This window comes from Miscanthus floridulus, chromosome 2 (genome assembly GCF_019320115.1).
Source record: "Miscanthus floridulus cultivar M001 chromosome 2, ASM1932011v1, whole genome shotgun sequence".
NCBI classification, from domain to species: domain Eukaryota; kingdom Viridiplantae; phylum Streptophyta; class Magnoliopsida; order Poales; family Poaceae; genus Miscanthus; species Miscanthus floridulus.
The window spans coordinates 180308950-180322819 of NC_089581.1; the positions used below are offsets into that span (position 1 = coordinate 180308950).

General features: G+C 45.6%; 1 protein-coding gene across 1 annotated transcript; it reads right to left on the minus strand.

Annotated features, from left to right (window-relative positions):
* Positions 1-5740: 5740 nt before the first annotated feature.
* On the minus strand, positions 5741-8568 carry LOC136535926 (uncharacterized). Its single transcript, XM_066528371.1, has 3 exons — positions 8356-8568; positions 6419-8269; positions 5741-6334 (listed from the first exon to the last, which is right to left on the minus strand). The coding sequence occupies exon 2, from the start codon at positions 8036-8038 to the stop codon at positions 6431-6433; it is 1608 nt and encodes a 535-aa protein (XP_066384468.1). The 5' UTR covers positions 8039-8269; positions 8356-8568; the 3' UTR covers positions 5741-6334; positions 6419-6430.
* Between the last annotated feature and the right edge of the window lie 5302 nt (positions 8569-13870).

Genomic DNA, 13870 nt, shown 5'->3' on the forward strand with positions numbered 1-13870 from the left:
GTTTGATCTCGGACCGTCACACAGGGCTTCTTAATGCTGCAGCTGAGCATATAGATGAGTTTCTGCCTCTAGTACATAGATGGTGCATGAGACACTTTGTCGCTAATTTCTGACGACGTCAGCAAAAGTAGGAGGCATGTGACAAGGTAAATGCTCTATGTTATGTACGTACAGTGCACCAGTTCAATAAGACAGAGAGAACTAGACAAGATGGTAAATGCAGCGGGAAAGGCCTGGTTAGAGGCGCAGATGGAATAGAAGGCTCAGTGGGCATTAGCATATGACGAGGGGGGTTTCAGGTATGGTATCATGACCACTAACTCCTCAGAGTCCTTCAACCGTGTATTCACCGGAGTTCGATCGTTGCCTGTGTCTGAAATTGTTGAGTTCTCGTTTTATAAGTGCAACGAATATTTTGTGAAGAGGTGGGAACTTACGCAGAGGAATATAGCTGAGCAGGGGTATTTGGGAAAGGCTGGAGCTGAACATTTGAAGGAGGCTGAGGAATTGGCCAAGCAGCACACCATCGAGACGTATGGACCTCGTCGCCATATCTTTAGTGTACGGAGCAAGGGTGGCACAAGCTTGGGCGGCGAACGTTATGGTGGACGAAACTACCAAGTTGATCTTAAAAAGATAGAGTGCAGTTGTAATGTTCCTCAGATCATGCATGCCCCTTGCTCTCATATGATCACGACCTGTAGGGTTCACGGATACAACTATGAGGATCTGCCATATATGTCACCCTTGTATCTCCGTTCGAACACTGTTAGTATTTGGGAGTTGAGCTTTGAGCCATACCTTGACACGACACAGTGGTCACCTTATAATAGTTATGACTATATGCCACATCCGGATCTAATGAAGGTAGGAAAGGGTAGAAGGAAGAAGAAGCGACTCAAGGGGGACATGGATGCTATGAGAGGGTATGGCGAAGACATGTATGGCGAGGGAGACTTCAACGAGACTCGTGGTAGGAATCTTTACTTCGTTTGCAAACAATCTGGTCATAAGGCTAGCCGGCATAGAAGACGAGGGCAGCAGGTGATTTTATATTGTGTTCGTACTGCATAACAAATAGTTTAAATTTTGCAATGCTACATAATGTTAATCTGAATATTGTTAATTTGAATACTCTAACCCTTTTTTATCAATTTGTAACAGGATGGCCCCTCCCATGCCGCACCAGTTGTACCCCCTTCTTGAGGTGGAGTACGACGACCCCCTTCTTCCATCAGACGACGAGGTTTTCAATAGGCGTTCGAGGAATCCTTACATTCCAGGGACTTAGTTCATTACGTCGAACTTATGTCGAACGAATATTATCGTCGAAAACTTGCAGACTCATAAACCAATGAAAATGTTATGTGGCAACTTGTCGTCCATTTATTTGCTTCATGTTCGTTTCAACTTGCGCACGGTCGCGGCACCACTTGTAGTTTTGTACAGCATCGACAATAACTCAATTGAAGCTGGATGTTGTCTATCCGCGTCACTGCCGCGCCGTCGTCTATGGTGCAGCACTAACACATAGTGGACTCTGGAGCGGCAGAACTTGGGCTATGGCGCGGCCGAACCAGTGGGCTACGACGTTGTATTCGAGATAATTTCACTCGATTACATTTATTTTAGAAATTTTGAAGGCATGATACAAACAGATGTGATAACTTAAGATCGATCATGGGTAATCCGAGTACATGACACATGGGTACAATACATCAGTAGTTCAAATGGAATATAAGACAACATAATTAAATTTCTACTACATAGCTACATTGATCATTAATAAAGCATGGAACTAACAGTCGGCACAATTAAAAACCCTCAGTCAGAAACATACTGAGTAAGCAACTCGTCGTCCGAGTATCAATCCTCAACCATAACCCTGTTGCTGTGGCTAGGCTCACCTGTATTGCCCTGATCTGCCTTTCGCTTATAGTAAGCGGCCTCCGCTTCATCTGCGGTCTCTACGACTTGAGTGAAGAACGCGTCATCATCCTCCTCCGCCTGCAAGCCCACCTCTGCTAGAGCGATGAGCTCGCTTAGTCTATCAGTGTCGTTCTCAGCCTCCTCCGCCTACAAGCCCGCCTCTGCTAGAGCGATGAGCTCGCTCAGCCTGTCAGTGTCGTCCTTAGCCTCCTCTGCCTACAAGCCCACCTCTGCTAGAGCAATGAGCTCATTGAGTCTGGCAGTGTCGTCCTCATCCTCGTCTCCCTCATCAGACAACACAATCGGTGATTTAACGGTGCGACCGGCTCGCTTTCTGTGCTCATCTAACTTCTTTTCCTCATACCTTGCACGAGCCACCTCTACAACATGGTTCTCGCTGCATCCAATCCCTTCATATATAAAATGCAATCAGTTAGCAACGCGACTATATTACATTTAAAATCAGGCAACAGAAAAAAGGCTTCGAAGTACTCACTGGCACATAATGAAACAACATGTTCGTTCAAGACCTGCATCTGTACTCTTGTCTCCTCCCTTGCCTCCTTTCTTGCCCTCTCCTCCTCTAATGTCATCCGTCTCTCCAATCCCCATTCCCCATTTAACAAGCCCAACATTGATCGGGTTACAAATACCGCATTGTCTAGCAAACTCACGCATCTTGTTTTTGTGATATTTAATGAAAATGTTGACGTAGTCAGGTCCATATTCCCTCTTTCATGCAATTACTTGCTTCTCCTTCAGTTTATCCAAGAACTTAGCTTGACCATCATAACATTCTCACATGCATTTTTTAGTGCTCTGTTCAAACGATAAATTATATTATATATGTCTTAGCAAAAGAAACAAAATATGATTCCATGGTTACCACAAAAATAACCAATCTAATCATAGTCAATCATATGGCCGCAATAATGGACTATTTCAAGCTCCGAAGGGACTAGACCGTAGTTGGATTTAACACCACATTTGCACTTGACTGATGGTGCTGTGTAAATTAACCTTTCTTTCTTCTTTTGCTTTGCTTTTGGAGATTCTTCGGGCCATTTGTTCTTAGAACCATACAACCACTCCTTGAAACGACACTTCGCCATTGAATACATCTAAATAACGTGACATTAGTACATGACACATATAGCTCAATATTTCAACACATACACTTTGCACTTACTTCATGCTTGTTTGGACACACAAACTCTAACGTATTGTTAGAGTTTATCACGGCTCGGTCTCTGCAATGGCACAGAGGAGGTTCCTCGAGTCATCTAACTGCGGCTAAGTGCTTCTCCTTAGCCGTCATTGGAGGGAGTTAGGGGGAGGTGGAACCCACCGCTCGAAGTGCTCTCGTGGATGTCGCCCTCTTCACCAATCGTCGAAAAAGAGGTATCTGGGGTCAAACTTGTCTGCACCGTCGATCCACTGAAAGAAAAAACACCTCTCATGGGCCTATACAACAAACTTCCAATAAAATATTAGTAACCTAGTAATACAAATGAAGAAGAAAAAACATACGGAAACAATTACTTACATTAAAACGACTGCACGTGTAGAAGCAACGAGCCGCTGTATCCGGATGTCTCGATTAAAACACGTCGGCCGGACGACCACAGTCACAGTTAGAGACAGAGAGTTCAAGAGGGACGGGGGCATCTTTGCTAGACTCGTCGGGGTACAATTCTCTAGGACGACCCCGTTTTCGTCATAACTGCTTCTGAAACATGTCTTCTATCTAATAAAACGGTTCAAATTAAACATCAATCAAAACAACACAAAATAATGTAAAATATAATCATTTGCAATGCAACTAAAATAATATAACCGATAATTATAGCAACAAAAATATACATGATAAACATACTTCTAACTAAATAATTAACTTTAACATTGACAAAATCAAACTAATATCTTCCTTCAAACCGTAGACCATAGTTCCCAAACATAATTTTTTTCTCCTAAACTTAGCTCCAATTCATAATATACTATCCATCATTCAAACGAAAATAAAATGTACGTCATTGTCTTGCACGAGGACGAGGGGAGAGGGAGGCGGCCAAGGAATGGAATGGAAGGGAGGCGGCAATGGAGGGTCGGGCGGGGACCGGAACTGGCCACGGGGGTTTTATTCGGCTCTGCCGCGCCATGGATCAGGACGCGGTAGTGCCGCACCAAGATCGATAGTGCGACAGACCCTGCCCCATCAGCGGTCAGCGATTCCGGTCACCGCCACGTCAGCCCTCTGCCGCGCCACCATGCATGGCGCGACACAGACATTTAGCCACGCCAGGACAATAGGCGCGGCAAAAAATGTTAGTTTAAAAAAAACCGACCATATTAAATTTAAAATTAGTTTCCAAAAGTGTTAAAATTAAAAAAAAATCTGTGAGCTTGGGGCGACGGCGCCAAGGTGCCACTTCGCATGCAATCGCTGTCAAATAGGGTATATACCACCTCCTGCGCGACAGTTCGAGTCAACCAAGATTGTATTAGCAAATGGTTATTAATTCATCGTTATCCTCCGGGAAACTAGATATTGTTATTTTGTTGTTAATCGTTGTTAGCTTTGCACAGCACAGAGGGAGAAACGAGCGCGCGGAAGAAACAACTAGGAGTATTAAATGTAGGTAAAAAAATAACTAATTATACAGTTTAGTTAGAAATCACGAGATGAATCTTTTGAGCCTAGTTGATCCACGATTGGACAATATTTATCAAATAAGATAAAAATAATATTATTCATCAGTTTGAAATTTTTTCACAATTTAAACGAGGCCCTAGTGCCTGTTTCCTTGGTGGAGAAACGGAGGAAGGACGCCGCCACCTTACAGCTCGTACCTAGTGGTACTGGTACGTCCAACTAGCACGTGCATCAACAGCAGGAGCAATGGAAAAATAACGTCACAAAACGAGGGCCTGACACGGACCGATCAATCGTATAATAAGCCCGTATTTAGTCGCCAACCAAATTCTAAAAAGTGCTACAGTGTCTATCACATCGAATCTTACGATACGTGTATGAAGCATTAAATATAGATAAAAAAACTAATTACACAGTTTGGTCGAAAATTACGAGACGAACGTTTTAAGCCTAATTAATTCATGATTGAACACTAATTGCCAAATAAAAACGAAAGTGATACAGTAGCCCAAATTCCAAACTTCAACCAACTAAACACGCGCTAATTCATAAAGCTGGCAGGAGGGGGCAAGGAAAACAACGCGCCAACTTGCGCGGGACTTGAAAACGATGCGTTCTTTGGTTGCGTGGCTGATAACCTGATAAGGTGGAGGCGCCGCATGGAGCACACAAGCGGGCAGCGGAACCAGCCGAGCCAGGGTGTCGACATGGCCGGTTAGGCCCTGCCCCTGCCTCTGCCCCCGGGGTGAAATCCAAACATTTTGTCACTTTCAGCAAAGCATTAGAAATAGAAGAAACCATTGTGCCAGCATTCACTGTGCCGTCTCAAAGGCATCGCATGAAGCCAAAACTTAAACTAATTGTTGAGTTAAACATATATCGCTTGTCTTATAATCCATACTTTTCAGCTTGTATTTTTAGCCGAAACAGTGTTTTTATCTCACAACAAATCAATCAGAACAGTATTTCAGCTTGTTTTTTCAGCGAAACGAATAGAGCCATAGTCTTGAGAGATCCATTGGAAGTCTTGAGAAGCATCAAAACAGCAAACCTAACCACGTAGACCTGCAATAATCTCATGAGATTGAACCCAACAACGCCCGTGGGCTGTGGCTCATAAGTACAAAATGTGCTGAATGGTAAAGAGTATGGAAGGCATTGTTGATAGACACTGACCATTTCTATACTGATGACAGATAAGATACAGTTTCCAACAGATTACACTTGTCTTCCAGAATGCTACAGCTCCACTAATCCCCATTAAAACTTTTGACAGATCCTAAAGACACTGGCATGTTCTCCTTTTTTCCTAGTTTCCATCAATTTGAGATGAATTTCCCAACAATGCCCACAAAGCAAACCTCAATCTATGGCAAAATGACTATAAACGCCCTATACATCCAGTTGTCATTCTGTAGAACAAACAGATTGCTCGTGTCAGATAATGCACGACTGTAGCACATCGAGCAGACAACTAGTCTTTTGACACAATGAAAACAAAATATAATACATAAGGTATACACAGAAAAACATATTGAAACCAAGAACTGAGTAATGCAGACATGTTCCTTGTGATCTGTAGCATATTCCTAAAATGTTCCAAATGCTGCAATGGCCAACTACCAGAATGCTTCAATCAATTAGGACTGTTTCCCATCAAAATTAGCAAAACTGAGCTGCGTTTGTTGTACAGTAGCCTTAGCCTTATGGTAACCATAGGGAACCTCTGCACCATATGTGTCTCCCCGCGAGCTATAGGGTTAGGAGAAAACAAAACATCAGTCAAGTGCTAACAAGAACAGACTAGTAACTACTACAAGGGCATCCATCACACACCTTGAACAAGTTTCATTGGCACCATGACGAAGGTGGCCTCATGGATACATGCACTTCATGTTCTTCAGGACCAACACGGAATTTTGGAACAATAATCTCCAGGCCTGTCCCTGTTTCATCACTGTATGCTTCCAAAGTAGCATCTTCAGGGATCCGGGTAGGCAGTGGAATTTCCCGGACAAACTCTCCGGGTGGGCAATGCTCAGGAGCAGGATCCGCCAACTTGAAAGTCCGATCATGCCTTTTCAGGAATGGCATCCGGCCAACACTAGTGCACGATACCTTAACAATCCCATTTGTAAGAGTGTTCTTCCATGAAACTTTCACCTTCTGAAAATCAGCAAAAGGCAGACTGATAATGATCAAGTAGCCCTTGCTATCCTCATATATTGTTTTTGCAGCAGTTACTGGTCCAGAGGCATGGCGCATCACACCCAAGAAGTCATTCATCCATGATGGCTCAAAGGTGTGGCTCACATCCATGTCTTGGGCCTTGTCTGAATTCGAATTGCTGCAATCCTCTTCCATTGCAGCCGGTGAGGAATCCTTCCTGCGCTTGTTACAGGTGGCCGTGATCTCCATGCCATCCCCAGAACTGTGATTGGATGGTTGTGTCGAGAGGTTAAGGCCAGAACCGTTCAGCAACTTCTTGTGGTGCCCATGTGAGCTGCTCTTAGCAGGAACCGCGGTTGCTGGCCTCTCGAGCTCAAAGTCTGTGCTCGGCAAATTCCTCCAAGACTCAAAATCACTAGCCTCGGTTGGGACTGAGAAATTGGCATCCCTCCCAGTGAGCTCCATCCACCTCTTTAAATCAGCCTCAGGTACACCTGCCAAGTTTGGTGCCCTCACGATTTCGATCCCGTGAAGACACTGCGGGTTAGAGAGCCCACGATAGTGCTTGCGCTGCATCCGGTGTGAGCGCACAAACCCTTTGTCTGCGCTGAAAGGGAACTGTGGCTCCCCAAGGCGTGAGTGCCCATTCATGAAGCTCCTCAGCTGCATCTTCCCCAGGGCATTCTCCGGCCGCTCCTTAAAGACCCACATGTACATGTTCTCCATGTCGTGCTGCACCAGGAAAGCATCCAGTGTGGCACTATTACCGTTCCCGCCTGTGGTGGTGGTGGTGGCAGCCTTCGCCTTGCCACCCTTGTCGGCGAACATGACTGGCTTGAAGTAGTGGGTGAAGAAGAACCACGCTCCCCAGATGCTATCATTCCTCTTGACACACTTGCGCGCAGCGCTGGAACCGGAGCCCTTGGTGTGGGACACAGCGACCATGGTGGTCGCGGCAGTTGCTGGGGCCGAGACAGGCCCGGCGGCGGCGGGCGAATCCGAGTCGTAGTGCTGCGGGCCGCCGAGGCCGACATCTAGCATGTCAACGTTGGCGTCGTGCGACGCCGGAGGGGGCGGAGACGGGTCGGCGGCGAGGGGGAGGTTGATGTCAGGGGGGGCGACCGCCGCGGCATGTAGGCAGCGGCGGAAGGACCCCTGTGGCTGGAGGAAGAGGTCGAAGTCGTCGTGGGAGGCGGTGTCCATGGAGAGGAAGGTGGAGGGGCCCTGGTGCGGGTGGTGGGCCGTGGCGGTGTCCATGGAGAGCGCGGTGAGCAGCGACTCGCCCATGGCGGCGGCGGCGGCCGTCGTCGTCCTCCTGGCGGCTCGCTCCTCGTCCGCCTGCTGCTCCCCTTCCGTCGGCGCTACGCTGTCCAAATCGTCGGCGCTTCCTCCTCCACCGCCTCCGCACGGCGCGCACCTCTCCTCCGAATCGCTCCACGAGCATCAGTTAGCGACCAGGCTTCACACCTCCCTCGCGTCCATCCGCCGGCCGAGAGGAAATGGGGGCGGTGTTGTTACCTTTCAAAATCACGCGGAAAACCGAATCTAAGAAGCAGGAATCCGCAGGAACAGAGATCCGGTCCGGCCGAGAGAGGAGCACGTACCTACGCAGGTCCAAGAAACCCGGAGCTCTCAAATCGACGAACCGCCTCCACCATCCAGCCGAACGACGGCCCAAGGATCCCTCCTCCCTTCCCCTCCTCCTGCTGCTGCTGCGGTGCGTTGCAATCAAATCAAATGGGAAAAGAAAAATCAAACGTAACCGAATCGGCGGGCGGGGGTTCGTCGCGGTCGATGGATGAGCACAGCGGGTGGGGGAGGTGGGAAGGGGGAAGACGGTAACGGAGGCGGGGAGAGTTAAAGGGGAGGCGCCGGTGGGGGCCCAGCCAGCCCTGTGAGCCGCGGCCTCCCCCAGAAGGAGCCTGACGCGGGGGTGGGGTGGGGGGCCGTTACGGAAGGGGACGGCCCGCGCCTGCTGCCTGTCGTGTGCCTGGTAACTCGCCGCGGCAAAGCAAGCGGTGCGGGTGGCCCTGGGGGTGGTGCGGCCGGTGTGGGTGGATGGGCTCGCCCCTCGAGTCTCGCTCGCGCATCCCTGCTTGATCTCCTTGTTTTTGCTTCTTTTTGTATCGGTGTGCCACTGCCACCCATCTTGCTCTTGCTCGCCGATTTTTTTTTCCTTTTCTTTTCGGGGGTGAGGTGTTTCCCTAGCTTCTTGGGATATACGGAGTACATAGTACTACTGTACTCGATTTAATAAAAAAAAATACAGATGCAGGAGACGTGGCATGGTTGGTACGCAGTGATGATTTTTGTTACTGCGAAATCACGTCGACGACCTCCAGGATTGTGTGTATTATTGCAGTTGGATTAAGTGGTACGAGTACCCAAAAAAAAACTCTTCATTAGTACGGGAAAAAAACAGTATACGTCCTGCCTGCCATGGGTTGGGTTGGGTTGGGTTGACTAGAGAGATAGCTGGGATCTTTCGTCTGGAAATAGTACAAGCCGCGCCTGTGTCCTGTCCTACGGATGTCCAGCAGCTACTGTGCTGTGGACGGGTTCTCCTTGACCTTCTTGTCCAACAAAACCTCCTTTTCAGAAGACAGATTTGATCAGTACAGTAACAGGATTGCTGGCATCAGGGAAATTGCATCGAACAGCTCTAGCAATTACTCCCGCGGTTCAGTTCATATAGGTTGACAATATTAACCAATACTCGACGGTTTTAATATTATAATTCAAACATGATGCAGTTAGATTTGAAATGAAACATGTGTACTTATCTGAATAAAGTAACAATCACAAGCTTATAATCATTGACAATAGAATACCAAAATAAATAATCAAAGGTCATGTTATATTTAATTGTATCTTATCAATCCGAGGGGATGGAGTAGTTGCTGCTCGTACGCACATCGACGATTCGACAGTGCCCCTTTGTTCAATGTTTAATGGCCACATGTGCCCTTGTGTTTTGCAACCATGCCCCTCCCATTTGTGCTCATTACCGTAGTATTTGTGGGTGTATTTGGCTAGGCTCCACCCGATCTACTCCGTTGCCAGATCTGGAGCCAGAGCCAGAGCAGAGGGGAGCTGCAGATCATGGCTTCGCCTTCATACGCACAAAAGGACTCAAGTTCCTCCTCGCGTCACACATAAGCACTCTTGTTGTTGCTATTTGGTGTAACTCCGCTGCAAGAGCTGCCGCGGAGCCGGAGGTAGAGTGTCAGAAACACGCCATGTATGTTCTCCTTTTCGAAATTGGTTCTTCTAACTTAAGTTAGGGGAACTTAGGTCACTAGCCGGCAGGTCTAATTGTAAATGAGTCAAGTTCCGTCTGACTTTTAGAGGATACTCATCTTCTCACACCGCGCACGACTATCCAGACCAACCATGCCATGCATTGTTTGTCTTTATTTGCATCTAATCCACATAGATTATGATCTCTTTCGCAGAGCTTTTGTTATGGCTTCTCCATAGGCCTAATCAAAAGCCCTACCAAACGTACACGCACGGAAAACAACTTGTGGAGCTAAACCAAGAGAAAAAAAAACAACGAAGCCGAAGCTATTTTCGTATAGAAGCTGAAAACATAAAAATGTAGTCTTTTCTATCTTGGTCGTCTTTGGAGAAGCCAAGACTTTATCAATGAGAACTATACAAGAGCGATTCGTATAGTCTCTACTAGCAAGTTACATGCCAGGAGGCTTGGAGCTTTGGTTGATGCATGTTGCCTGCCACTAAACACTCCCAATTAGACCCGAGGTGTTACTGCCCTTGTAAGTTGTAACCACTAGGCTGTTTAGCTCCCACTGGTTGCAGTTTTCTACTGGTACTCTTTCCGTTTTGTTACATGCCACATTAGTTTTATCCTTAAGTTAAATATTATTATCTTCGACCATCTATTTGAACAAACCTTTATAGTTTCACAACATATACATAATATATTACGTAAGTATTTCTCATAGTGAATCTACAAACATAAATCTTATGTCTAATTAAAGGTACAAATATTGGACTTAGGACAAAGCTAATACCACATATAAAAGAAAGGAGATAATATGTTTTTGGCTAGTTATAGGCAACACGTTTGTTGATAGTGAGGTATTAACGATGACATTATCAGTGTGTTTGGATCGGCGGTCTGACCTATACGAAATCATCCGAGCCTAGCTCCAAACTACCGATTTGTTTGGTTTAATTGCGTAGCCATCTTTTTTTGGCCTTCTTCGCAAACTCACTTTACAGGACGTGCTGCCCGAAGAAATCACTTTTTTTTTAGCATCGGCTCCCGAAGAAATCACTGAACAACCCTATTCCCCATAGCATGAATCCATGACGAATCAACTAAATTCCGGAGGGGACCATACCGCAATCCAAACATGTCATATATATTGTAATATATATGTCTTATAAAATCTATACATGCTCAGTCTTCCATAGGTGTTCTAGAAGTATAGTGTGCGTGCGTGTAACTTGTGGACCGTATTTGGTAAAAAAACAAAAAAAAGAAAGATATATGCTCATCTTCTAGTTAGGTGTTAAAGCCATCAAATAATTTTGCGTAAAAAACAGTTTGAAAATACGATATATGCAAAGGGAACACTCTACATCTACCATGTTTTTTAACTCATCATCTTTCATGAATCACGATTCCATAGATGTTAGGATTTTTCTTTTTTTTTATTTAATCACAATACAGACACAAACACTCATGCATGAGCACATGTGGACACATATATTTTACCTCTATAGGTATGAAAGTGCATCTAGCCCTTTAGTGGGTTTTGGATGATTGAATGACAACGTGATTAAAGGACTAACCCGTTTGCTAAGTGTGAATAGGTAATAGGTTATCTCACAGGTACTTAATGAAAGCCAAAATGATGTGTTATTGTATAAACAATCTAGTTCAAGCACAAGACAACAATGCAAATGGAATTCATGTGAAGGCTTATTTCTTATGGGATTTCCATGTACTATGTGAAAGCAAGCTCATGATTATTAGTTAATGAGACATGAGGGATTACATATGGAATGGTCTCATATTTGAAGCTTGCTAAATTAAAATGAAAAAGATAACAATATATATGAATGGATGATTCAACATAAGATGTGACTTGATGGCTTGAGATGGTGAAGATAGCAAGGAAAGGCTTCGAGGTACTAAGCAAGGGTGAAGGGCAAGCGATGGCTTGGCGGCCGAAGAACCTAGCTAGGGTGAAGAAGAAAGTACTTGCATTTAGTTGAGGTACTAATCAAGCTAAGATGATCATATTGATGCGAAGGATCAAATCTATAATAAAGTATTTGATGGAAGTGACTTGATACATTTGGGATTATTCAAACTTGATGAATAGAATCAAGTCACATGCTCAAGATGGCTATGCTCAAGTGAAAAGATCAACATCAACATGTTAGCACCCTTACTTGATGAAAATTGGAAGGGACGGCATCAATTCAAAAGAAATCAACTCAAGTGGTATAAATTCATTTTTGTTTTGATTTTGAGTTTAATAGGTATGCCGTACTACTAAGAGGGATGCATCATGTTGATAGATAATGTTTCATAAGTGCTCAAGCCAACCCATGTAAGGTTTGATTATTTGAGCGACAAAAGTGCTAACTGATTTCTTGCTGGTCTGGCAATACCGGACGTGTCCGGTATTCATACCAGACGTGTCCGGTATTTGTCCAGCAGCTGTAAAATTATTGTTCTCGAGTTGGTTCGTCGGGAGTTCCAACGTAGGTTGGGAGTTCCGACGGTCGGGAGTCCCGGCATGGGTCGGGAGTTCCGACGTCTCGCACTTCAACAGACTTGGAGGTTTCACTATCCTGGTCATACCGGATGTGTCCGATATGGATGACCAGAAGCCAACGGCTAGTTTTCAAAAGCCTTAAGGGTCGGGAGTTCCGACGTGAGTCGGGAGTTCCGACGGTCGGGAGTTCCAACATACGTCGGGAGTTCCGACACCTCACTAACTTTAACTCAGTTACATGTTTTTCAAAATTGCTGAGGGTCGGGGGTTCCGACTTGAGTCGGGAGTTCCAACGGTCAGAAGTCCCGGCATTCTTCGGGAGTTCTGACGCCTCACAACATCACTGTAACTTAGTTACCGTTGGCGCAGTGTGAGTCATACCGGACGTGTCTGGTATGTATACCGGACATGTCCGGTATTGCAACGGCTATAAAACGGCTAGTTTTTCAAGGGGGCTATAAATACCCCCAAGCCTCCACCTTTGGAGGCTGCTGATTCTGCTGTGAGAGACGCATGTTTTTGAGCCTTGCCAACTCTCCTAAACCCTCTCTTAGTGAGTGTGTGATCCAAATTGCAAAATCAATTTGTGGGTTGAGAAAGAATTTGAAAAAGAGAGCAAGCCACCACTTGAGCACTTGTGTATATTGTCAATCTCGTGATTCGCATTTGTTACTCTTGGACTCTTCAGGTCCTAGATGGCTAGGTGTCACCGAAGAGCAACCGAGAGATTGTGGTTGCTTCGGAAAGTTTGTAACGGTCGATTCCGCCGCCTCGGAATCATTTAGTGGAAGGAGGAAAAGGAGTTGGAAAAGACTCCGGCTAGAGTTACCTTCGTGGTATCCTCTAGGGCTGACCTTCGCTGGGTCGCCCGCAGCCCCCTCAACGGAGAGTAGGACTCGAACGAGTCTGAACTTCGGTAAAACAAATATCATGTCTTAATTCGCATTTCATTTGATAATTGTGTTGCTCTAGCTATTCTGCAGGTTCTCTGTGTATATTACTATCTCTAATAGTTTCTTGCAATTTGGATTGAAGATAGAAATCAAAAGGAGCAAGTTCGGGGCTATTCCACTGAAGTCGTGAATACCAGACACGTCCGGTATACATACCGGACACGTCCGGTATTAGCCCCTGCGCCAAACTAAATTGCATTATGTTCTAACTCTTTGGTTGCAGGCGTTTGGCTCCTAGATTCATTTAGTATCTTCTATATACTCTGTGGCTAACTTATGAGGGGTGGTACTACTCTTTATTTGGAGTTTCCATTTTGGAAACTCCCTTTACTAATCGTTTCCGCATTTAAAGGTGTTAATTTTCAGAAAAGCCTATTCACCCCCCTCTAGGTGGCATCCTAGGTCCT